At 42.2% G+C, this 22,630-nt stretch overlaps 4 protein-coding genes across 11 annotated transcripts; 1 reads left to right on the top strand and 3 right to left on the bottom strand.

The window, feature by feature from the left end:
- Window positions 1-32: 32 nt before the first annotated feature.
- On the bottom strand, window positions 33-3,878 carry tspan7 (tetraspanin 7). 3 transcript variants are annotated; one of them, XM_062476579.1, is made up of 8 exons: window positions 3,685-3,878; window positions 2,398-2,586; window positions 2,217-2,291; window positions 2,037-2,132; window positions 1,602-1,757; window positions 1,383-1,466; window positions 1,181-1,265; window positions 33-758 (listed from the first exon to the last, which is right to left on the bottom strand). In XM_062476579.1, exons 1-7 carry the CDS (start codon window positions 3,769-3,771, stop codon window positions 1,197-1,199), a joined length of 756 nt encoding a protein of 251 aa, XP_062332563.1. In that variant the 5' UTR covers window positions 3,772-3,878; the 3' UTR covers window positions 33-758; window positions 1,181-1,196. The 3 variants fall into 3 exon arrangements, with proteins under 3 accessions (XP_062332563.1, XP_062332564.1, XP_062332562.1); XM_062476580.1 differs by having other exon boundaries at window positions 33-737; XM_062476578.1 differs by having other exon boundaries at window positions 33-853; window positions 3,685-3,877.
- A 557-nt stretch (window positions 3,879-4,435) lies between these two features.
- On the top strand, window positions 4,436-10,785 carry srpx2 (sushi-repeat containing protein X-linked 2). 2 transcript variants are annotated; one of them, XM_062476507.1, is made up of 10 exons: window positions 4,436-4,755; window positions 7,612-7,689; window positions 7,837-8,028; window positions 8,229-8,405; window positions 8,745-8,868; window positions 8,945-9,066; window positions 9,321-9,500; window positions 9,608-9,741; window positions 9,848-9,969; window positions 10,057-10,785. In XM_062476507.1, exons 1-10 carry the CDS (start codon window positions 4,680-4,682, stop codon window positions 10,235-10,237), a joined length of 1,386 nt encoding a protein of 461 aa, XP_062332491.1. In that variant the 5' UTR covers window positions 4,436-4,679; the 3' UTR covers window positions 10,238-10,785. The 2 variants fall into 2 exon arrangements, with proteins under 2 accessions (XP_062332491.1, XP_062332492.1); XM_062476508.1 differs by lacking the exon at window positions 4,436-4,755 and adding an exon at window positions 4,813-7,094.
- sytl4 (synaptotagmin-like 4) lies at window positions 10,480-18,327 on the bottom strand. Of its 5 annotated transcripts, XM_062476503.1 has the most exons (18): window positions 18,187-18,327; window positions 16,792-16,938; window positions 16,478-16,657; window positions 16,067-16,282; window positions 15,648-15,757; window positions 15,380-15,497; window positions 15,061-15,198; window positions 14,859-14,964; window positions 14,663-14,762; window positions 14,441-14,541; window positions 14,202-14,291; window positions 13,591-13,769; window positions 13,079-13,181; window positions 12,177-12,338; window positions 11,977-12,082; window positions 11,762-11,870; window positions 11,437-11,645; window positions 10,480-11,185 (listed from the first exon to the last, which is right to left on the bottom strand). In XM_062476503.1, the coding sequence occupies exons 3-18, from the start codon at window positions 16,594-16,596 to the stop codon at window positions 11,037-11,039; spliced, it is 2,115 nt and encodes a 704-aa protein (XP_062332487.1). In that variant the 5' UTR covers window positions 16,597-16,657; window positions 16,792-16,938; window positions 18,187-18,327; the 3' UTR covers window positions 10,480-11,036. The 5 variants fall into 5 exon arrangements, with proteins under 5 accessions (XP_062332487.1, XP_062332488.1, XP_062332489.1 ...); XM_062476504.1 differs by lacking the exon at window positions 16,792-16,938; XM_062476505.1 differs by lacking the exon at window positions 18,187-18,327 and having other exon boundaries at window positions 14,447-14,541; window positions 16,792-17,383.
- Window positions 18,328-18,495: 168 nt separating this feature from the next.
- On the bottom strand, window positions 18,496-21,618 carry trmt12 (tRNA methyltransferase 12 homolog). Its single transcript, XM_062476509.1, has 7 exons — window positions 21,189-21,618; window positions 20,925-21,093; window positions 20,606-20,804; window positions 20,344-20,494; window positions 20,138-20,247; window positions 19,237-19,394; window positions 18,496-19,158 (listed from the first exon to the last, which is right to left on the bottom strand). Exons 1-7 carry the CDS (start codon window positions 21,239-21,241, stop codon window positions 18,742-18,744), a joined length of 1,257 nt encoding a protein of 418 aa, XP_062332493.1. The 5' UTR covers window positions 21,242-21,618; the 3' UTR covers window positions 18,496-18,741.
- Between the last annotated feature and the right edge of the window lie 1,012 nt (window positions 21,619-22,630).

Below are 22,630 nucleotides of genomic sequence, written 5' to 3'. Positions count from 1 at the left end.
AAGCGTGCGAAAAAAGAATAAAAAAAATTAAGAACATTAAACATCTTTATTTTTTTCAAGTATTTCACATGCTGTTTCCACAAATTAACACAAAACAATTAACACTGATGATTAACTGATGAAAAGTAGGCTATATGAATAATGTATTGAGATATGACCAACATAGACAGCAATGCAAAACGACTGGGAATGCTGAGTGAAATATTACAAAAACCATGATGGTGGCATTACTTTCCTCCAGAATATACACACTATTTCAGAACATCTTTAAACATAGTTTTTTTTTCAATTTCCATTTCAATGGAATTACATTTGTGGTTGTACCAGATGTTCAAATACACCAAGACCATCTTCCTGTAGTGTTTTGGTGGTCTAAACAGTGCCCTCTTACCATTTTAATGCCATATAAAATATCATGCATAAACACAAAATGCCCATTCACAACAATATCAGAGGATAGCCATTACTAACAAGAGCTGCAAAATGGATAGCTGTCCACACTTTGTATGAGCCAACTACAATTGTTATGCATACTGACATACTTAGATCACATTGTCTTGGAATTTATAAGTGAATCAAAGGAACACTAGTCAAGGAATCACACAAACCACTATTCAAGCTCAGGAGAAATGTATTAACAAGCTAAATGACTAAACTTCTGGAGATGACAATGGGTATCCCTCATGATGTCCATTCACTTTTTTCCTTCTGTCTGGTTGCAATCGGAAGGTCAAAATCTAAAAAGCAGCAACGGTGTCCTATAAAAGACATACATAACTAATAATACACAACAGATTAAAACGATGTAATTTCCCTTTGAGTCAATTTGCACCGTGATCTGCTCATCAATACCCTAAAATAAAAAAAAAGATGACATATCAGATGTCTGTAGTAGACAACATGCCCTTGAGTCCACCAGGATTGGGGATTTCAGTGACATTTGACCTCACCACAATGCAGGACCCAGATAACAATACAATCCCAGATAATTCTTTAAAATGTCCTTAACACACAATTCATACTTAGTTTTAACTTCAGGAGATGTGCTAAGTAGTTTTAGATAGTGTAGCAATACTAACTCTGTTTTTCCGATTGTTAAATAAGCTCTAAATATATAGAGTTCAAATAGAAGGCTATGGATCCCCTACAGTGAGACTATAGTCACAGTGCTGGGTATTACCTGTGGAAGGGCACGGCTAGACCATCTCATACTGGTTGTTGGTGATGTATCGAGACAAGCAGCAGGCCAGAAATATCCCAATGAGCTAATCCGAAATAAAGGGCGTTAGTATAGATATGAAGACAATATGCATTTCATCCCTATTAACACATTGTAAACAATACTATTTTCATTTATTTAGCTATAGTGTTCATTTTGTTACCTGGAAAAATGCTATTCCAAAAGATATTCCTGCAATTATTCCCAGATTGGATTCCATCACAGAGGTCACCAGTGTGACACAGCCCTAAACATGAGGACGGAAATTTACGTGCATTTATTTATATGATCATTTTGTGCCACTGCAGTAATACAACTATTTCAGTGCTAGACTGTTGGATATCACACTATTGAAAAGTGTCTCAAATGGCAGAGCACTCACCTTATCAAACACCTCCGTTACGAATTTGGTAGGATCTTTGACAGTCTCAGAGGTGCAGTCAGCATGTGGCTTACAACAGCTTTTAGGAATCCCGTTTTGTTTGAAGTAATCTGTCTCGATCCAGTCTGTGTAGTTCTGCGTCCCACAGCATTGCAACTGCACAACCGTGTACATGGCAAAAAAATAATATAAATCATTGTCTGATGGGCTATACTACACAAATATAATTACTATCAAGTTCAACATGTATAAAAGATAATATAGGATAAGATAAACATATCTATCTGGATAACAACATTTATTCAGCTGGGGTCTTGAAATGGATGTCAGGCAGCCATCGGTTCAAAACCTGTTCCAGAAGCAAACTTCTGTGGCTTTCCTAAACGAACAAGTAATTTAAAAGTAAAGAACGGCTTGGATTTGAGATGCACTTACAGTCCTCTGAATAGTGTCCACTGCAATGCTTCTGGTATCATTCATATTGTAGTTCTTCTCAGCCTCTCCATAAGCCTTATATATAATAGCCTTGATCTGCAGGACATGGAAATTTGGGTTTGTTTGTGTTGTGGCCAAATGGTTAGGTGGTGTATTGTGCATTGTGTGCCAATTTCTCACCTCGTGCCGGAATATGAAGCCAGAAACTCCTGCCACAAGCTCAGCAAGGAACACTAAAGTCAGGAACATGGCATACTGAAGGCAAAGGAATCCAAAAAAATACAGGCGGTCAAACTGTTATCAAAACGACAGATTTGAAACAACCCAAGATGATGTTTTGAATAAAAAATGCGGCCCTCACCAGCTTCAGCATCCAAGGGCTACCGCGGCATGTAGCAAAGCAACCAAACAGGCCGAAGATAACAATAATGGCCCCAGTTCCTATGAGGACATATGGCGCGTTGGTGCTAGTGTCAGAGGCCAGGGAGATAAAGGCTTCCAGATTCACCTTCCCCCACACTCCAACAGCCAGGAGGATCACCCCTGTGAACTAGGATAAAGCATGGCCAGTCAGCAACATACTTAATGCAGGGTTCGAGAAGAGATGTTTCAGAGGTTTGGGCTATTTCTGTGACATAAAAGCCAAGATTTACGGCTCAGACTACCTTCCTAATTATACACCTCAGGTAGACCTATCAATTACATTGTGTAGTGCAAGCACTTGCTGGTAGCCAGGACAGGAGCCATATCTCAGAAAACTTTGAGGTTTTCAGACTAGTCTGTAAACAGATTTTCCTAAGGCAGTAAGAAGTAAACATGCCCCCCAGCAACCAATAGTGTTCAGTTTCATATCAGCTCTGTCTTTCACCCTCCATGCATCACCTAAGCTGACCATTAGTTAGTACGAAACTCATTAGCGCCCTGAGCCATGAAAAATATTATCTTTGCTGTCATAAAGAACAGTGTAGTCGTTAACTTTGAACCCAGTCAATGCACCTCGTATATTTCAGTAGTCATGGAAAGAAACATGACGAACAGATCTCAAGCTAATTAAATCACAGCCATCGTTGCAAGAGTTGGCAAAACGTAATAAGGCAAACCCACACTAAAATGTGTTTAAACAAACGACTAACGATTAATACCATATTATGGATGACTGCTTGCATGGTGTTCTAAAACAAGTTAAACTCTTTTTAGCTAGCTCTAGTTGTAACCTGGTAGAATTTGGTGGTGTTGACAACATCTGGTACTGTACTTCGACTACGTGAACAATTCCAACACGGATTAAACACTAATGAGGGAAAGCGCTAAAACCATCATCGAATGATACAAATCACAATGCCTAAAAACATGATGTTTTGTTTTACCAAATCAACGTCTCCAATATATATTTTAAAAAACCGTTTTCGTTAACTAGGCAAAGTAAGTAGCTACATTCTCCAAAGGGTGGTGGCGTCGTTGAAACAGTTGTTTACCATCAAATGTATGAGGTTTATGGAAACCTTAGGTAGTTTTTATTACTCGCATCAATAGTCATTTTTCTGGCGTTGACCATAACTCCTTTGTTGATCCGTGTCATGTTGGCACCGACGCTAACTTAGCCCATTGTTACCTCGGCGTCAGTTTATAAGATGCAAAAAAAACTTACCCAAAATATGAGACTGTAAGAAATGAGAAAAGTCTTTAAACACGTTATCACAGGTTTTGTTTGAAGCCGTCTTGACGGGGGAGACATGATGATTTTTTTCCCGAGTTTATCTCTGATACTCGTCGTGAAATAAAGAAAAAACTTTCACTGCGCCCCTCTAGGAAGAAGAAAAAAACTTTCCCGATAAATCGAGAAGGTCCAATCCAAGGAGAAGGGAAGTGTCGTCAGTATTCCAAATCCACTTTCTTGTAAAAAATAAATAAAATAAAAATTGCCAATGTATTTGGGGGATTGATTTGGCTGGTGTTGATGTGCTGGATGCGTGTCACTATACTACTCATAGTATAAATTATGATTGTCTTTTATGGAACAATTAAATAATAGTAAAAATAACCTAAACTTCTTAAGCATTATTATATTACACTTATATTACAATATTACTAAAGTTGATAGCCTACACGTTGTTAGAGTAGACTAAAATATGTAGCCTAGGTTTTTGCACTAACTATTGCATTTGGGTTTGTTTAACTTTATTTCACCGTACATTTTGTTTTTGTAATGTTCTATGATCATATGTGTGTATTAACCTAATCACGGTGTAGGACTAAGTCTGATATGAAGTGCCCCGTGATAAGAGGAAAATAGGCTACATTTTACAACGTTGATTTTCATTGTAAATCTTGTCGACTGAGACAGTCAAAGGTCTAATAGTGTCCCCCAGCGGTAGGCCTACGTATTCGAATCACGCAATGATAGGTGAGGATCTCTTGCGGACTGCGGGACTGCAGAGCCAATTTGATTTGGTGGACTTTCGGGACTCGGGATTTTTTTGTTAATGTTAGAGAAACTACATTCTTCTGTAGACAAAAATAACTACATCTTGAACTCTGTGTATATTTGGAACTCGCCTTCGATAGATAGATAGATAGTTTAGCTTATCTGAAATAGGCTCATTTTCCTCAACTAGAACTTTAGCCTACGACAAAAGTGTCGGAATGTCACACAGGCATAGGCCTATACTCCTACTGTATATTTATTTTGTAAGCGATTTATTGGGACTTAACGATGAAGGTACAGTAAAATTACTATCGCTTGTTTTATTCTTTCGGCTTTTAGGCTAGAGTGCAGGCTACTTTTACAGACTTGACGACGCTCAGTCTGCGTACATATGATTGGCCAAGCAGATAAAGTCAAATTTGCTTCATTGTGCTACCAAGTAGAATATGTATCTTATTTCGTGACTTAATGCTGTATATTTGTTCAGTTTTTATTGATAAAAACTATTATTTCTGGGACGGGTTAGTCATGCATTCACGACCACATTCATTTCTATGATCTGCAATACATTCCATGCAATGGGGAAATACCTTCATCACCGCAGCAATATGATTTATATTTGGTGCAGATGTGCTGGGGTCTGTGATAGGACTGAAGGAGTGTTGACTCATTCCTTACCACTTATTCCTAAGACTAGAACAAAGAGGGCCATGTAGGGCCATCCATAACTCCATAACTCACTTAACATGATAACACTTGTAACTAATATTGACCTCAAATGTGATTGAATTACAGTATAAAAACTGTGCGAAGAGTGATTCTATCACTATTCTAGTGATTTTATTAACCAACTGATAATGATTTTTTCTTACACATTTGCTAATTACTTTCATCTATTTAGGTCCTGTTGGCCTATGTCATTAAGGGCTTGGAGCCACAGGGGCATAAGTGCCATGTTGGGCAAAACTGATTAATTGGATTTGTATAGCCCTTTTTACAAGCAATATCACAGAGGGCTTCACATAGGACTCTACCTAAACCAACCTAAAGGGAAAAACTCCAGAAAATGGAAGAAACCTTGGAAGGAGTAATTCAGTGACAGCCTATATCAAATGAAAGCTCTCGTGAGATCGTTTCAGTGACAAAAACACACAACTGAAATGACGACACACTGGTTGTACTTAAAATAAAACTGAAAGGCAAAACAGTAAAAGTGGGACAGTGGGCGAAATTTGTTTTGGCTCTCCTGTAAAATCTGAGCTCTCACTGTGAACTGCTGTGTAGTCAGCTGCTTCTCTGATGTGGAACTGGAACTCCCTCCCGGATAAGTGTAATTACAATGCAGCTCTAATCACCAGCTAATTACTGAGTGTCCAAGGACCAGCTGTGGCAGGACCTTAAAGGGGACAGTGATTTGAGTCACCAGAGATCCACCCAACCTACACATCCATAATAAGGCAAACCCCTAAATTGGAAATCTAGTTGTCTAAAGAAGGCAAGGTCCTTAGCAGCAGATTCCTACATTTCTTGGGGATAGGCATAGCTCAGTGGTAGAGCACTTGAGGTTACTGGGTTAAATCCTTCCCGGATGTTGCTTTGGGTAAAGCTTCTGCTAAATGAATACTTTGCATTTATTTTACATTCTTGGGATGCCTGGCTGATTATGTTTGAGAAGCAGTGCATTTGTTTATTCGTTTCTTTCCTATCATCAGCGCAAATAGAGAAATACAAATTGCTCATCTGTAACTAATTAAAACAGTGTCTACAAGGACAATCTGTCCACACAGCTCACAGTGGGTCTACCATGAATAGTGGACCTATAGAACACACTCTCCCCAAGGTGACTCATACCTCCTTCTTGGATGTTCTCCTAGTAGAGACCACTGCATGAGTTCCTGGTAAAGTAAGCTATGAGGCCAGGCTGCCCTGAGAGCTGTGGGATGTGTGCCCCAGATTCATGTCAGAGTCTGGGTATTTTACAAGGTCCCCACCACAACCAGCTCAGCACCACCACTCACCAGCCCATTATCAGTGTCACGGAAAATAGATGTCAGACCACTAATACAGGAATACAGGGAAAGTCAGCAACTGCAATTGGTGACCTTCATCATTAAAATACACCCAATTGTGAGATGTTCTTGTGTGTTACTTTACATCTGTGCTGTCTCAGAAGCCAAAGAGTTAGTTCATGTTGTTAAACTCCACTTGGATTTGTGTACACGAGGGAGTCTGGAGGCTTTCATTCAGGTTAGGTGTTTATGCTTGAAAGTACATGAGTCTTCTCGGGGGCTGGGGAATTGATGAAATGTAGTCTGGATCACTGCAATATTTTCCAGTGGACGTTAAGGTGCTGGTGGAAAGTACTCACATTGCCATTATAAACATGGGATTTTGTCATAGTGTAGTATAGTTGTTTGTAAAATACATAAAGTCGACTGGTTTTTAATTACACTTTAGCTAGTGAGTAAGGTTTCTTTTTCTGTTATCGGACCACTCTCTGTTTACAAGGACTCTGAAAACAGGCCATAGAAGAAGGAAAATTCTAGTTCCCCACTCTTCTATGTAAACATGAGTGTTCCAGAAGGGATCATGTTCATGAAATGGAACAAACCACAAAAGCTGGGAAAGAAGGGGTAGGTTGAAAGGAAAGATTCTGCTTCTTGGTTAAAAGACAAACATCTTTCCTCATCTAAGACTAGACCTCTGAAATATTCTCTAATATAAAAATAGTTTCTAATAGATGTAATTATATTAAGCATACAAAGACACTAGATGTCTGTCTTTGGTTAAAGACTTCTGACTGCTTTTCAATATCCTCTGGAGGGCTTCTCTTTCCCTTATTGAAAATCCACATGTTTAGAATATCATTGAGCTGACTCACAGAGGGACTTAACATCAGGTTGTGTAAAAATAAATCTGAAGTACCTTCTCTCCTTGGCCTATATTAAGCCATGGAAGCCTGATTGGTGTTTTAACAAAAGTTTCCTGAACATCAACTCAATTATCATTTACTGCAGGGAAAACAGAACAAGGATGTAACTTATCATCAGTGTGCACATTTACAACAAATTCATGCTCCCAATAGGCTCTGTTTTATGAGACTTGCTTGTAAATTACTGATTACAGCTAATAATAGATTGCTGGTTTCAGGCTCTCCAACCACAGTGCACAGCAGCTACAATGAGGTGATGCCCGAGGAAGATTACACTCCCCGCCTAGACTACAGAAGTAAGTGAGGGACACAAATGCACTAAACTAACCAGAAACCACCTAAACCACATTGCGTGGATCATTGTAGAATGTACTTGGGACTTGATTGTGCTCTGATCAATGTGCAGAGTACTGTCGAGTTCTCACAGGGTTCTCTTGACACAGCTCCACATTGGTGTCACTCTCTGAGCCTGGCCAATGGGGAGGTGACGTGTTTCTCCCCCCGAGGAGGGAACTACCGCAGCACGCTGGGAACGCGCTGCTTGATGACCTGCGACCGAGGTTACAGACTGCTGGGCAGAACGTCCGTGCAGTGCATGGCCAACCGACGCTGGTCTGGCACCACGCACTGCCGCAGTACGTGCCTGTTCAACACACACAGAAGACTGACAGTGATAGCTCATGGAATCAGTTCACTGTTGTCTGTAATAATACATGCTTTATGCTTAAACATATGCCGTATGTCGTTGTTTTCTCTTACAAAACCTTATAATGGCAGACTTTAGGAGTCGTCTATTGTGCCACCTTGCTATGTGTTTGTTGTGCTGGTTCCACAGGGGTGCGTTGCCGTGTGTTGCCTCTTATCTTGCATGGCTCGTACACCTGCACCCAGGGCTTTGTGGTGGACTCCCGCTGTGACTTCACCTGTGACAAAGGCTACAGGATGGAGGGGGAACACTCTCGCACCTGCCTGGATGGGGGGTCATGGGGCGGCTCTGAGCCCATCTGTGCAGGTACAGGTCCTGTGCTTCACTTGTTCTTTGAATGCAAACTAATACATGCATAACCTAATTCTGTAGAAAAGGAGAGCTACTCAAAGGCCCACCCCTTCCTGTCCCCCACCAGACAGGATGCACATATTTTCTTGTGTCATGTTTCCTCTGCCTATTTTCAAATCTTCATAACAGGCCTCTCTTTGAAACAGGAATTAGTTAAATTGACCCAAACAAACATAGGGTTGTCAGTACTGTTAACTTTAGTGTTGCTGTTGGCCTTAGTTACTACTTAACTTATATTTAGCAGTCTTAAAAGCAAATGATGTGGATTTATTTACTAACCTGGTGTTGTTTCAGATCACGACCCTCCAAAAATTAGGTGTCCTCTGTCTAGAGTTAAGGTTGCAGAGCCTGGGAAACTAACTGCCACTGTCTCCTGGGAAGCCCCTGTTGCCACGGACACTGCTGATAAAACACTAAAGTATATCACTGTTCCACCAGACATTTTTCTCTCTTTTTTAAATTTAATGTGACACCTTTTCCATCTTTGATTGCAGTGTGATACTGGTGAGTGAATTGCCTGAAACAGGCTTCAAAGAGGGGACAAACGTTGTCCAGTACAAAGTATATGACCAAGCCAGGAACAGGGCTACCTGCAGGTTTATAGTGCGTGTTGAGGGTAAGGCGCAGCACAGTGGTCAATATCAGAGATTGGCATGACATGTTAGTGACCGTTTTGTTTTACCATACCATGGAAACTTCACAAACGTAGTGACACACACTGGTAGTTATCATGACCTGCAACAAACACATAAGACAAACGTTTATGTATTCATAGGCAAACAGTCAAATATCCCTCCCAGTAAAATCATGCTAGAATAAATATGAACATTCATAGGTTACAGTCGAAAGATCTCCTGAATTTGTCCCCAGTGCGGAGGTGTCCGGTCCTCAAACCTCCTCTGCACGGCTACGTCACCTGCTCCTCCGATGGGAACAACTATGGGGCGGAGTGTGAGTGTCACTGTGACGGGGGCTACGAGAGAAGGGGAGCATCCTCCCGTGTCTGCCAGTTTGACCACAGCTGGACCCACGAACCTGCTGAGTGTATTGGTCAGTACTGAGGAAATATCTTAACGTGTTTAACATACTAATGTATTAGTGATATATGACAATTAATGTGTTTCTATATAAAGGTAATTGTATGTGTGTGCGTGTAGCTATGGAGTTTAAAGCTGATGTGAGGTCAGCCTCTGCCCTCCTGGAACAGTTCTATGAGAAAAGGAGGCTCCTGATTGTGTCGGCGCCCAACATCGCTGATCAGGACTACAAGCTCCAGAACCTAATGATACAGGTGAGAGAAGGATCAACACTGAGAGGCAGAGAGAGGGAAATCAAGTAGATGGGCGGGGGAATGGGAAACACTACTGACCAGAGCAGTGTATGTTTGCCGTGTTTAGAAAGCGAGCTGTGGCTTGGAGCTGAGGCATGTGACAGTGATCGAGCTGGTGGGTTCGCCTCCGAGAGAGAGGGGCCGCATCAAGGACCGTCGGCTGGGCCCTGAGGTCATCGAGGGCCTGAGGTAGGACATCTTCGCTTAGATCACCATCAACTTCATCATTAATCTCTTGATGTCAAAGGATGTCAAAGGCAATGTGTTGTGGTGTAGGCTGGCCCTGAGAATCTCCAGATCCTACTTCAACATGGTGCTGCTGGATAAGCAGAGTGTGGACCGAGAGAGATTCATCACCACCACCACCTCAGACGAGCTCTTCTCACACATTGATGACTACCTGCTGGACGAGGAGGAGCGAAACAGGCTAGAACTGTACAGGGACCACTGTGACTAGATCAGCAGTGCACCCCCTGGTGGATGCTGGAGAGTACAGTCACCCCTCAGTCCTTAAGGAAATTATCTGTGTTGTAGAGATTTTACCAAAGCAGACTTTAAATAATGACCTTTTTATACCTTTTAACATTTTCACTAACTGCACAGGTATAACAAACATGAATGATTACAGGTTTAGTCAGTTCATATATTTATTATGTGAATAAAATATTTTATACAGGCATGATTCAAAATAAACTTAAGTTTAAACTTGAACGTTAAAATAATTAAAATATTTGAAAGACAATATTTACCTTGCTGTCTACAAATGAAGAGCATTGTGTATAAGAATACAAATATGTAATTTTGTGCAACAACAATATTTACATATATATATATATATATATATATATATATATATATATGCATTCACTACAAGCTTGATGTCTCCATAAATCATTAGTCAGTCTCTAAGGATGCTAGCTAGATTATCTGTATTCCAAACCTGAATAACTGGATAACTAGTGCAAGAGAAAAGCACCCCCTATAAAAACCACTGTTTATAATGAGTAGTGCTTTAAGTGTACAAAATGTGCACTATGAAAAATTGTGAACTATTCTGTAAGTGCTACATTTGATTTAAAATGCCTTTAAACAAGTAAAAAATCATAACGACAAGATTAAAGATAAAAATCAAAACCTTCAAGAAGGCCATGGGTGTGGTGTTTGTGGGTACAATAAAACAGGATCTACAGATAGTCATGATAATTGTGAAACCTGATAAATCATTGTGGCTTTTCATCTGTGTACAGGCACTGTTCTTACTTGCCCTGGTTCTTGCCCATAGAGGAGCGCAATGGAAGAATACCCTCTGCCCATGAGTCAGGGTACTGCATCATCTTCTCCCACAGACTCACTTCCTCCCCGGCTGAGTCCATTTCCACATCCTCCTTTCCCACTTTCATTGTGCCTGAGAAGATGTAGCACACACAATATACTGTTAAGGTCTGCATTGATGCACACTACAATAAAACTTTTCAAGCACTAAGCAAGTAAGCAAATATTAAAGTATGTAGCTTTGTGTACGAATTTATCTGCAATTCAAATCGCCTCATAGCAGCTTAATTGTCAACAATGTATTTAACATGCGCATACTGCTAATGTGTGGGATGACGTGTCCACTTCTCATCCAATCAGCTAGTGGTCTCGTCTGTGCCCTACCTGTGCCTGTGCTGAGGCGAACTCCCCCCAGGAAGTCATTAGAGCCCATGGCCTCCCTGTCCCACACGGTCAGTTCCAAGCTCATGGTCTTCAGACGCTCCAAAGACATCTCCTTGTACACAAACGTGTGGTCATAGTGAGGGTTCAGAGTCTTCTTCACCACCGGAGTCTTCTTCTTAGTGGACTTGGCCTTAGCTGGCAACAAGTACCTGAGTTACCAGAAACATGACAAGTAACAAATCATGAAACATACAAAAGTGAATGATTATCGGGAAGTGGTTTTGAAGCTGAATCTGAGTAATGAAGTGAACGAGGTGCTGCTAACCCCTTCACAAAGGAATCTGACGTGTCCCCGGCTTTCATAGCCGTCAGGTTTTTGGCCTCTTTGATCAGGATGTGTAACTCCCCTCCTTCCTCTGTCTTGGCCTTCTTGCCTTAGGGAGGCAGGAACACACAGATGTCAGACAGAGCACCTCTCCCACAGTCTCACGCAGCAGAGCAGACACAAGCTCAGCTCCCAAGCTCAGATGAATATCTTACCTTTGGCCTTGTCGATGGCTGGGTTTTTGGCTGAGACATACTTCAGAGAGACCACCAGTTCCCCTTTGTACTGGGCGAAGGCCGAGGACTGCCCTGAAGAGGAGGCCTTTGAGAGAGGAGAGAAGCTGATGTAAAACTCCAGTAGACTATTGTGCAAACACTGCGTTATTCTCATGCGTAGCTCTGAGTCCATGGTTTACTTTGCCCATCAGTAACACACACTCCTCCTGTGTGGCGTCGAGGTCCCTGCTGTCCAGTGGTACCTCCACCTCTCCCAGGAAGGCGTTGCGGCTGATGCGGCCATGGTGCCACACGGAGAGCAGGAGGGAGCGGAAGGCCAGCTGGGAGCGACTGATGGAGTACTGAAAGGGGGGGGGGAAGAGGAAATGACAGTGAGGAGCAAAAGAGCATAAGTCTGGAGTCTGATTAGTCTTCAGGGATTAAGCATCAGGTTCAGTTCAAGTCTTGTATTGTCAGATGCACAGAACAACACAGGGTCAGACAGGCACTGAAATTCTTAGGACAAGACAACGCAAAGCAACCTGGCATAACATGACATAGAAGTACACAGAACATAAATATGATAAGCTAAAATATAGTAAACCTCGTCATATACAAATAATATACAATATTCAATACAGTATACTAAATCTCTAAATACACACAATAACCTATACTAACCTTATAAACCTATACTAACCTAAGACAACTGAAGTACAATAGTGCAATATTGCTGATCGTGCAACCAGTAGCTGAAAATGACAGTGTGTAAAGTGACTAGTTCAGGGCCGTGTCACATTTTCCAGGCTTGCTTGCAGAACAAATTAGTTTAATATGAAATGATTTGTGTACGCTCCACCTTGTGTATACAGGTTAGCTACACACCAAGGATTAAAAAAAGGGCAGAAACCAAATCAATATTTGTTTGCCGTTTACCACTGCACTCTTATCTATGTCAACACTAAGCTTCTAGGCTAAAGTTGTGACAGTGTGTGGTTCTCTGCCTGCCACTAAGCAGGTCTAGAGATCAAAGATGGGTCATTTAGCATCAATCCCAGGAATGTCAGGATCCACATCTAATACCACAATGATTAGTCATCACCTTCAGGGTTTCATTGTAGGCGGGGCTGACTGTGTTCCTCTTAATGCTCGTCTTCTTCTTGCTCTGGCGAGACTTGTCGGGGAGAAGGTAACATTTCACATACCTGTAGACCAAAACATTCATATGAGTTTAGTTTACTTTTTTTATTTAGAGCTGCTTGATATAAAGTTTTCCATCTGTTTCAACATTATGGAGAAGCTGTTTAAACTCCACCACACCAGTGCCTGGGCTCCACTTCCTGACAACGGATGACTTTCAATTTCCTGTGAAACCTCAGTAATCACCTCAAGGAACTGAGATAAGGGCTGCTGTATAACTAAAGCTTCTGATATGATCTGTTGTCATAACATAACTCAAGGGTATGCATGCGGAGAACAACATTTTTCAACAGTCCTGTTCATCGGCTGTGATGGTGACATGGCTAAAACAGTTGCTAATCCGTCTGTATGATGACCTGAGCGCCTGACTCATGTGTTCACCCCGGGGTGTCTGAGCCATTGAGGGCCACTCACGGGTTGGAGCGCTGGCGAGTGGCGTCCCCATAGGCCAGGGAGTGGCACTCCTTGATGAGTACGTTGAGGGTCTGGCTGTGTTCATCGTAGCTGAGAGAGAACACGATGTCCCCGCTCACCTCCACGCTGTCATAGTCTCCTGCCTCGCTGTAGATGCTCATGAGACTGCCCAGTGTGCTCTATGGAAACACAAACACACTTTCAGAGTATACAAACGACCTGCCTCTCTGTGTTTCAGTACTGTTTGTGCAAGGAGGCTTAAATTAGCTAAGTAGCTAACTACAGAATCCATTATAGTAAGTTGTACTACTGAGAAAGATAACCACAAAAGGAAACTACATCTAGGAACATTCAAACAAACAACAAAAGAGGAAGTCAATTACACAAGTCTATGCATTGTACAATAATAATTCACAGACTGTCACATGGAAATTCTACTTTGCGAATTTGCATGCCCAGGGGCAATTTCTGAGTTCAAGCATGTGTAACCATGGTTACCTAATTATAAGTGTTCACTTAGAGCTCAGCATGAACAAGGATATCCTGACTGGTCTCAAACATGTTAGAAATATACATTTCTACATGTGGAAAGATGACATGAGTGCGTTTACCTTGGAGCCTCTGAGACTGGAGACACTGGAGGCCACAGTCTGTCTATGGATGCTCACCAAGTTATCTATATCCTCATCTTCATCCTCATCCTGGAATCACAACAGGCAACAGTTTTAAAGGATGTTAGAGACAGAGCTGATCTTTACGACACTTGACCTTTCAAAATGGCAGTTTACAGGTTGAACTCATTCAAACTGGGTTACACGAGCTCTCCTTAACACGGGTATGTAATGTCAACCTGTACATTGAGGCCTGGCACAGACTTGCTCCTGTCCCCCATTGAGGGCGCTCTTGCTTCCTCCTGGTCGTCCTTACGCAGATCCACCGTCGACGTGAACTCTGAAAAAGCCCACAGTCACACACCACAAGGTATTAAAATAGAATAAAATGAAAATAGCCTCGAGTGTATTACTGAACAGCCTCTGGGACCATTTGAGTGGACCATTCCAGGCAGGCTCACCGGAGGTCTTAGCACCACGTCTGACACTCTTCTTAAACAGCCTGTCTTCCTCCATGGGTGCACAGCCTGGCCTGGGACTGGCCCGCTTCCCCATCCGGGCCTGGGGACAGAAAGACGACCAGTCAGAACACTGAGAGCAGTCACAACACTGCAGGGTACGTCTTCGCTAGGAGGCAGGAGAGAATCGGTCCCTCACAGTGTCTGCGTTCGAGACAGAGCTCTGGTCGCTGACGCTGTTTGCTTTGTCTGAGACATTCGTACTGGAGCCTGCTGGACTTGACCGACCCGTGGACAGCTCCTTCCTATGGGGCACATACCACTCGTAATCAGCAGGCCCCCTTTGCTTGGTTCTGTTAGCATGTAGCAGTGACACGTTCTGTGTTTTAGGTATGTCCTACCTGGGGAGAAGAGGGGTCCCGCGTGATGACTCGGTTTTAGAACTGCTCAGACTGGTTTTCTCGGCTGACTCTGTGTCACTGCGCTGCTGCTGGTGCTGCTGCTGCTCCCTAGACTCGACAGCCGTCTGAGGTTGCCCCCTATGGTGACATTAAAGTACATATTATCTTGTGCTTCTTCCTCAACAGACTTTGATGCCTTGTTCAGCGAGCTGACAGAAGAAACACTGGCTGATGACAGGGAGTATTGGCATATAAAATATGACTTGCAGCACAACATTCATGAAGTGTGTGTGTGTCTGGTGAAGGGGACTCAGCTCACCCCTGGCTGTTGGCTGCCAAGTCCTTCAGCCTGGGCCGGGGCACTGGGGTTGGAGTGCTGAGCTTCATCTCAGAGCTCTGCAGCAGCACCTCTCCCACCGTCTCTCTCTTCTTCACACCTACACAGCACAACAGCTTTTGACTTATGAACTGTAAAAGTTAGAGCTTTTTCACAGGCACTGCTGTCACCATTATATTATTTACAAGAGATTGTTTTTCAGGGGAAACGTCAACATGTCAAAGTACCCCGAACCATTTCCTGTACTCACACGCAGGCTTGTTTTTTAGAGAGGATCTCACTATATCATGTCCGGTGGTTGAGGAGAAGCGGTTAACTCGCTGGTCATAGAACCAGTCCCCTGTACATTTCTTCATTTCACTGGTTTGAAAAGATATTAATAAATGACCACTTTATTAACCCCTTGAGAGCAGAATTTGATCAATGTAAGTACATTTGAAAGTACAAAAAAGTCAGTGAAATATATCAAAGCTGAAAGGGATAGTAGTGCAACAGCATGGCAGGAATTAAATATTGTTATTGATTTCTCAATTTTAGCAGGCAGCCAATAGCTTTAGAAATCTACATATACTACCACATACAGCTATTGTCAATAGAGTGAGATTGTCAGAGTGAGATTACTGAGGTGCCTGCAGGAAGGAGCGGTGGAGATAAGGGGGGGACTCTTACGCCTCTTTGGCACACACACTGCACACCCAGGATCCATTGGGACGCACAGCTCGGCAGTTGTGGCACACTTGGTGCTTACATGCCCTACACTGGCAGGAGCTGACTGTCAGGCGAGCCAGTGGCTCCTGGCACCGGCCACAGCTGCGCTCACTGTACCTCCCACTGCTGCGCTTGGCTCCCTTCCTTTTGACGTCCAGCAGCTCCGCCTTCAACTTCCTGGAAAATGGATGGGGTTGGGGGGTACACAAAGGCCCATTTTTGACAAACATTGTCAAACACTGTATCGGAATGCTGAATTGTTAATACACACATGGACATCTCGGGCTACACACAATGTTTCCAGGTCAGCCAGTGAGGGAGAGGACACAGCAGAGGGAGACTAGACTAACGAGACGCGTCCGAGGTTCTCACCGTACGCGTCGCTCCTCAGCCTGCCTCAGCTCCTCATCTCTCCTCAACACCCCCAGGATCAACTCCCGCTCCGACTCGGTCAGGAAGGACAGGTTGATCATGTCTTCACCCTTGGGCATGGCTCCCTCTCTCCCAGGTTACCCCCCACTCCCCCTGGGCTGGTCACCCTAGGACACACACCTGGCCACAATAGGAGGAAACCAGACATTAGCTGGGTATGGTTAGACTCGGATAGAGGCCCTTCTGGTGGGGGGGGACAGACAGATTGAGTGTGGATCAGGACTGACAAAGGGACTTCTTGATGACGGAGTGACCTTTTCTTCCTCCTCCATGCAGCGAAGCTGCTGCCAGCCTGTCAGACAACGTTCTCTGCCCTGCTGGAGATGGGCAATTACAGAGATAGATCCAGCGCCCAGCGTAGCGCCCAGCGTAGCGCCAATCAACTGAGATGACCCCGCAAACTACAGTGAACACAGAAAAAGTAAATATTTGAGCGTTTCCCATAAGACAGCATAACCTTCAATGGGGACAAAATACAACCTGGTCTTCACCCATACAAACTAAATATGATAATATATCTGTCAGTTGTTAGAATATACAACAGCAAAAAGAACATGATTTAAGTCCTGGTACAGGAAATCATGTTTTGACAGTAGCATGTATAAATGCCATGTGATGACTAATAGGGACCAGGATCCTTGTGGTTTTAAATCCCGGAGGGAACCTCCAGCAGGGCAAAAGGTTTCTAGTTGGAATGGGAACAGGAAAGGCAAAAACAACATGAGCTCATCAGTCTGTGGGTTCCCACCCTCTAAGGACACACAGAGGCCGGCAGAGTGTACTGGTTAAACCATTTGTTTAATCCTGACTTCAAACTTGTCATCAGTTATGTACCAGTCAGACCATGACTGGTTCTGATAAAGCTCCCAAGACATTTAGAAAACAGGGTATGGAGCTTAAAAAGGTGACACTGATAAGTTGTTGATTGCTCAAAAAAAGTTGTACAATAGAACGTTTTCCTCATTGTTTAAACACGTTCTCCTGATAAGGCACACGATACCTGTACAGCAATTTATGAGTATTGGGTGGCCTCCTTCAAGGAAACGGCTAAGAGACATGGTGGTTCTTGGAAAATTCTTCGCATTTACTAAACAGATCTATGCACTATCGTGGTTGAGTCAAGCATTTAATTCTCAAAGCACCTCGTAACATATTGTATGGTCAATAAAAATGCAATTCCATTCAATTCAGTTAAATAATGCATGTAAAACATAACACAGTAGTGATGTAGCCTATAAATTGCTATTACAATGTACTTGTCCGAAATATCAAAAACACGCTTCGGTGTGCATTTGCACAAACTATCACAAGACAGAAACATAATTTCGACAAGAATCTCACGTCACCCATTACAATGCAAAGCCTGTGTGAATAAACGAGGTGAAATAGTCACTTTGGCAATAGCCTACCTAATCGCCGACAAATAACGCTACGTCAACTTGTGGACTACACACTAATCAGAGATAACATATTGCACCTGTGGAACTCACTCTAAGACTACGGTGATGTTCATCAACATATTTTTTTTTTTACCATATTCTGATTTAACCTAGACTGACAGAACTTGAAACATGCCGCTTCTTCAGAGAAAATTCATCCTTATAAACACGTGAAAATGTATTTGAATGAAGAAATAAGAATTTAACAACCTTGACGACTGAATGTTTTTCCCAGTTTCCCAAGAGCTCCGTTCGCTGAGCCTGAAACTGTTGACTTTCAGCGTTGGTTAGAGACAGCCGAGTTCCGGAAGAAAACTTACTCGTGGAGGGGCGAGGCAAATACTGTGCCGTAACCTTTTTCCGTGACAGGTGCATTTCCTCAAATCTTACCCCCATTCTATCGTGAAGTGTAGGCTGGTCCATTATTAAGGCATGTACTAAATTCCAATATAACGCCAACAAAGATTACTATTGCAATAATATACAATGAAATTCACCATTTATTTTTGGTGTTTACTAGTCCCTATGGTTTTTCAAAACATTTATTAAGGCCTTGGTATACACATGTAATAAGGTGTTTAGCACTGCCTGTGCTAATGGGATGAACAATGTACAGAACATTTTCAAACAATATTTCCTGTGTAGAGTTCAGGGATGCTCCTGGAATGTAAAAATAATAACTTGCATGATATGTATTAAACACAAATCAATATCCAGATTTTTACAGCCCAGTTACACAGATTATTGTCTGACTTTTTCATATGGCTAACCAAACATGCTGTCAACATCCAAAGCGGTCTGTTTAAACTGGAGTGGCCTGCACTCCAAGTCCAGTACTATGTGGTGTACATGAGGAGCATATGACTTGACATGCTGAATGTGTTGGACGCTAGTCCTCCATGGCTCGACAGTGATGTCCTGTAGTAGAGTGGATATCTGGATGGCAGTGTCATCTGCCCAGGCCTGCCAGACCTTTTTATCTCTTGTCTTAGGTGCTCTCTCGACCGTAGCAATAAAGGAACTTTCACAACCTGTTTTGTGTGGTGGTGAGGTAACATTGTGGTGAATGTGCAATACACCACCGGTCTTTCTCTTCAACAGCCGGCACGCAACAGGCCAACTGTCCTGAGAGCTTGGTATGAGGCCCAAATTCACCCGATCAGCAAGATCGCACAGTGGCAGCTGAAAAGAGACATACTTTTAAAAATAATAATTTGAAACATTAAATAATTTGTTTGAGATATACAGATGAAAGTTTACTTGTCGGTTGTCTCCATGGTGAATGGTGCAGAGATGGGACATCCCATTCAGTTGCAGGTTTCTCTCCAGAGCTTCCACTGCATCAGGGTTCCACTCACAAGCGTGAACATGACTGGCTCCTGCATGCACCAAGTACGGAAGAGTGAAGTAGCCGATACCTGAAAAAGTACCAGTGGACTTGATTCAAATACAAAGACAATTTTCTTGGCTTCATTTTATAGCGACAGAGCAAGCACCACGTCTTTGGACAGGATCCATTGTGTTTGGTTCTCTCTTCCAGCACTTTTGACAGTAACTATGAGGTTCAAGAACAAAAGATATATTAGTATTGAGTATTGTCATCCATATTAGATAAACCATGCAACTAGCAGCTTTTGTACATAAAATACCTAAAGTATTTATTAATTTGGTTCCACAGCTATGTTTCAAAATCTAGATGTGTATGCAAACACTAGACCACATAACTTAAAAGAGTAAACTGTACAATGCAAACTAGTATTAAGCCTGAAAAACATGACAATCAAGTTTGCTACTAAAAAAAGAAAAAGAGCCTGGAGAATTCCGGAACAAAATATTGTTGACAGATATGGACAAAGATTAAATTAGATTAAATTGGTGGGACAACGTAAGGAAAGTTCAAAATGTTTCACCAGATAAAATAATGTATCCATTTATCAGAAACTATGATCCATAGCGATGTACAGTACAGGAGGGATCATAACTTGCAACCTGCAGACAGATGCACTAAGCACTGAGCTATACACTCCTCAGATATGTAAAGACAAGGCCGACAGTCCTTATATCCTTATATCCTGTCAAACCCAAAAGTACAGAACCAAAATGTGTCACTGTCCAGACCTTCTGGTACTCTAGGAAGGAAACATTAATATTATTTTTCTACCTGCATATAAATCCACCACAATCTCCCCATGGCAATCAAATGAGGCTATCCTTATCTTCTCTGTGATGTTTCCAGAAGAGAACATGCATTTGGTGACATCAAACTGATACCTAAGAGGAAGGTACAACATGACGTGATACATCTACACCATTAGTCATATGCAGATATTGAACAGTTGGGGATATCCTAGGAAGAATTTGACTGACCTAATCCTGTTGTCTACATGAGTGACCCAGTGGTCCTCTCCTAACAGCATGGTCACCACAGGAGTTCTGAATCCATCCCTGGAGATTCGACCCATCTGTGCCAGACGTTCTGCACCCAGCCCATGGGCAACCGCAGGCCACAACTCTGGACCTGATAAATGTTGATTGAAATACATTTAACAATGTAATGAAAGGGTCATATGTGTGTTTACTTTGCTTAAAAAGCTGATGTGTATCACAGGGTGCACGAATAGTAGGCTACCAATTTTGTTCCATACTGGCTTAGAGAAACAGTTATCCTCTAAAAGAACCAAATCTCCATGACGCTGAAAACCACATGCAAGGTCCCCTCTGAGATCTTCAGTCCAACCTTCTCCATGGGAATTTAGTAGTTCTTGCAGGCTTTTCACCAGTGTTTCACTGCTTGACCTGCCCCTCTCCCTCTTTGAAAGCTTAGGAACCTATTCAAGTTGGCACATTTGTAAAAATATGGCAAAAATCTAAAACATGTTTTTCTTTACAGGCAGCAATAACAATACCATCAAAGCATTACATGCACAGTTGATTGTCTCTTTAATTACCGGAATGCGGATGATTTCACAGGGACTCTCCGAGGTCACTCTGTGTTGGAGACTGTGCAGGTCAAGCTGTGGCAGGCAAGAAGGCAGGACTGGGATAGCTACTGTTCCGTCAGAGAGCTTCTGCACGGTGTATCTCAGATCAAGACCACCACAAGCTTGCAGATATTTCCTACAAAAGACAAACACATTTGTATGAAAACAAGCCCTTCGTTGTAGCTGTGAACATCAAAGATGTGCAATGTTGTTGCCTAGCTTGATAGATACCTTAGCTGTTGTGCATGGCTTGGCAACACTCTCAGACTCGGAACACCATTCATTCTAATACTCGAATATCCAAAAGAAACATCTAATTAATTATACAACAAAGAATAACTTGTCATTGAAGTCAGACCACAGTAAGTGTGAGAAGTTTGAACGGTCGGTCAAGCCAACGATAGCTCCTCTGCATCGTTACGTTTCCCAGTCGGACCATTTACAGTGACACACCAATGTCGGTAGCGCAGAAAATAAGGCAATAAGCCTAGGCTACGTGTCAGAGTAGCCGCTTGCGTTTTCTCCACATGTCATGTCTGGTTTTTCTCCCATATTTTATATGACACATACGTTTGACATTGATTACGAGTCTTCTACACTTTAATTTTAGCTTAGTTTTATCCTAATCGCCTTGCTCGACTTGGAGCCTTCTAACCGAGAGTTTAAACAACAGATTATAGCAGATACCCGCAAGGCGGAGCCAAAACGCTAAAACAGACAAACCTGAAGCACTGATTCTAACATAAAGCCTTAATTAAACAGGATTTATGCATTCTTGAAAGACTGTAAAGATAAAAATGAGATGAAAAGACAAAATGACACGAACATGTAAGGTTTAAAATAATCCCTGATTAGTAAATTATTAGTTATTCATATTCTAGAACCAGTGCCACATTTGATGCATGAACAAACCATTTGATATATTTAATGTGTAGAAAATCGTTTATTATAAATGTTCTGTACAAATAATACTTTTGTATTAACCACTCAATCCACAGCACAACTTTGTTAAGGATATAGTGTGATAGGTTTTATTTCTCCTGGGTGGGGGAGGCAAAAAAAAGGGCAGTATCTTATGGGTTGTTTCACAATGAATAGGGAACCATTGTTTGTTCTCACTATATGCAGAAGTTTATATAATTTGCATGAGATTGTGGAATAGTGTGGCAAAGGTGATGTGTGCAACAGATAGGTATCTTATTAATCAATCAATCATTAATCCAATCATTTAACTTTTATGATATTTTGTCAACGTTGTTTTTACAAAACAAAACATATTTTAAAACCTGGTTTTGAACTGAAACAAAAACAAAAGTAGTTCAATCATAAGAAAATATAAACTATAAAATGTAAATCATGTTAAGACCAAGACCCTAGGCACATTTTCAACCTGGGTTTCCAACTTCTTCAAGGCAGCCTTTGACTGGTCATACATTACTCATGAGCCTTATATGGGGATTCAGAATTAATCTCTTGTGGGGAGGATGCAGCTCTTCCTCTGCCCGTCTACTGCCTCCGGTCCACACCTTCCGGCAGGACACAGATTGGAGGATGTCTGCCCCTCCCTCCTGTCTTCCTCTCCCTCTTCTTTCCTCCATCTGTCTTTTCATCTCCATCTCTTCCTTCTCATTCCTCCCCTACTCCCCATATTTCCCTAACATCCCTTCACTCAT

Source organism: Osmerus eperlanus, chromosome 13, assembly GCF_963692335.1.
Source record: "Osmerus eperlanus chromosome 13, fOsmEpe2.1, whole genome shotgun sequence".
NCBI lineage: Eukaryota > Metazoa > Chordata > Actinopteri > Osmeriformes > Osmeridae > Osmerus > Osmerus eperlanus.
Note: the sequence above shows the minus strand (reverse complement) of the source record. Positions and strands in the feature narration are given on the sequence as shown.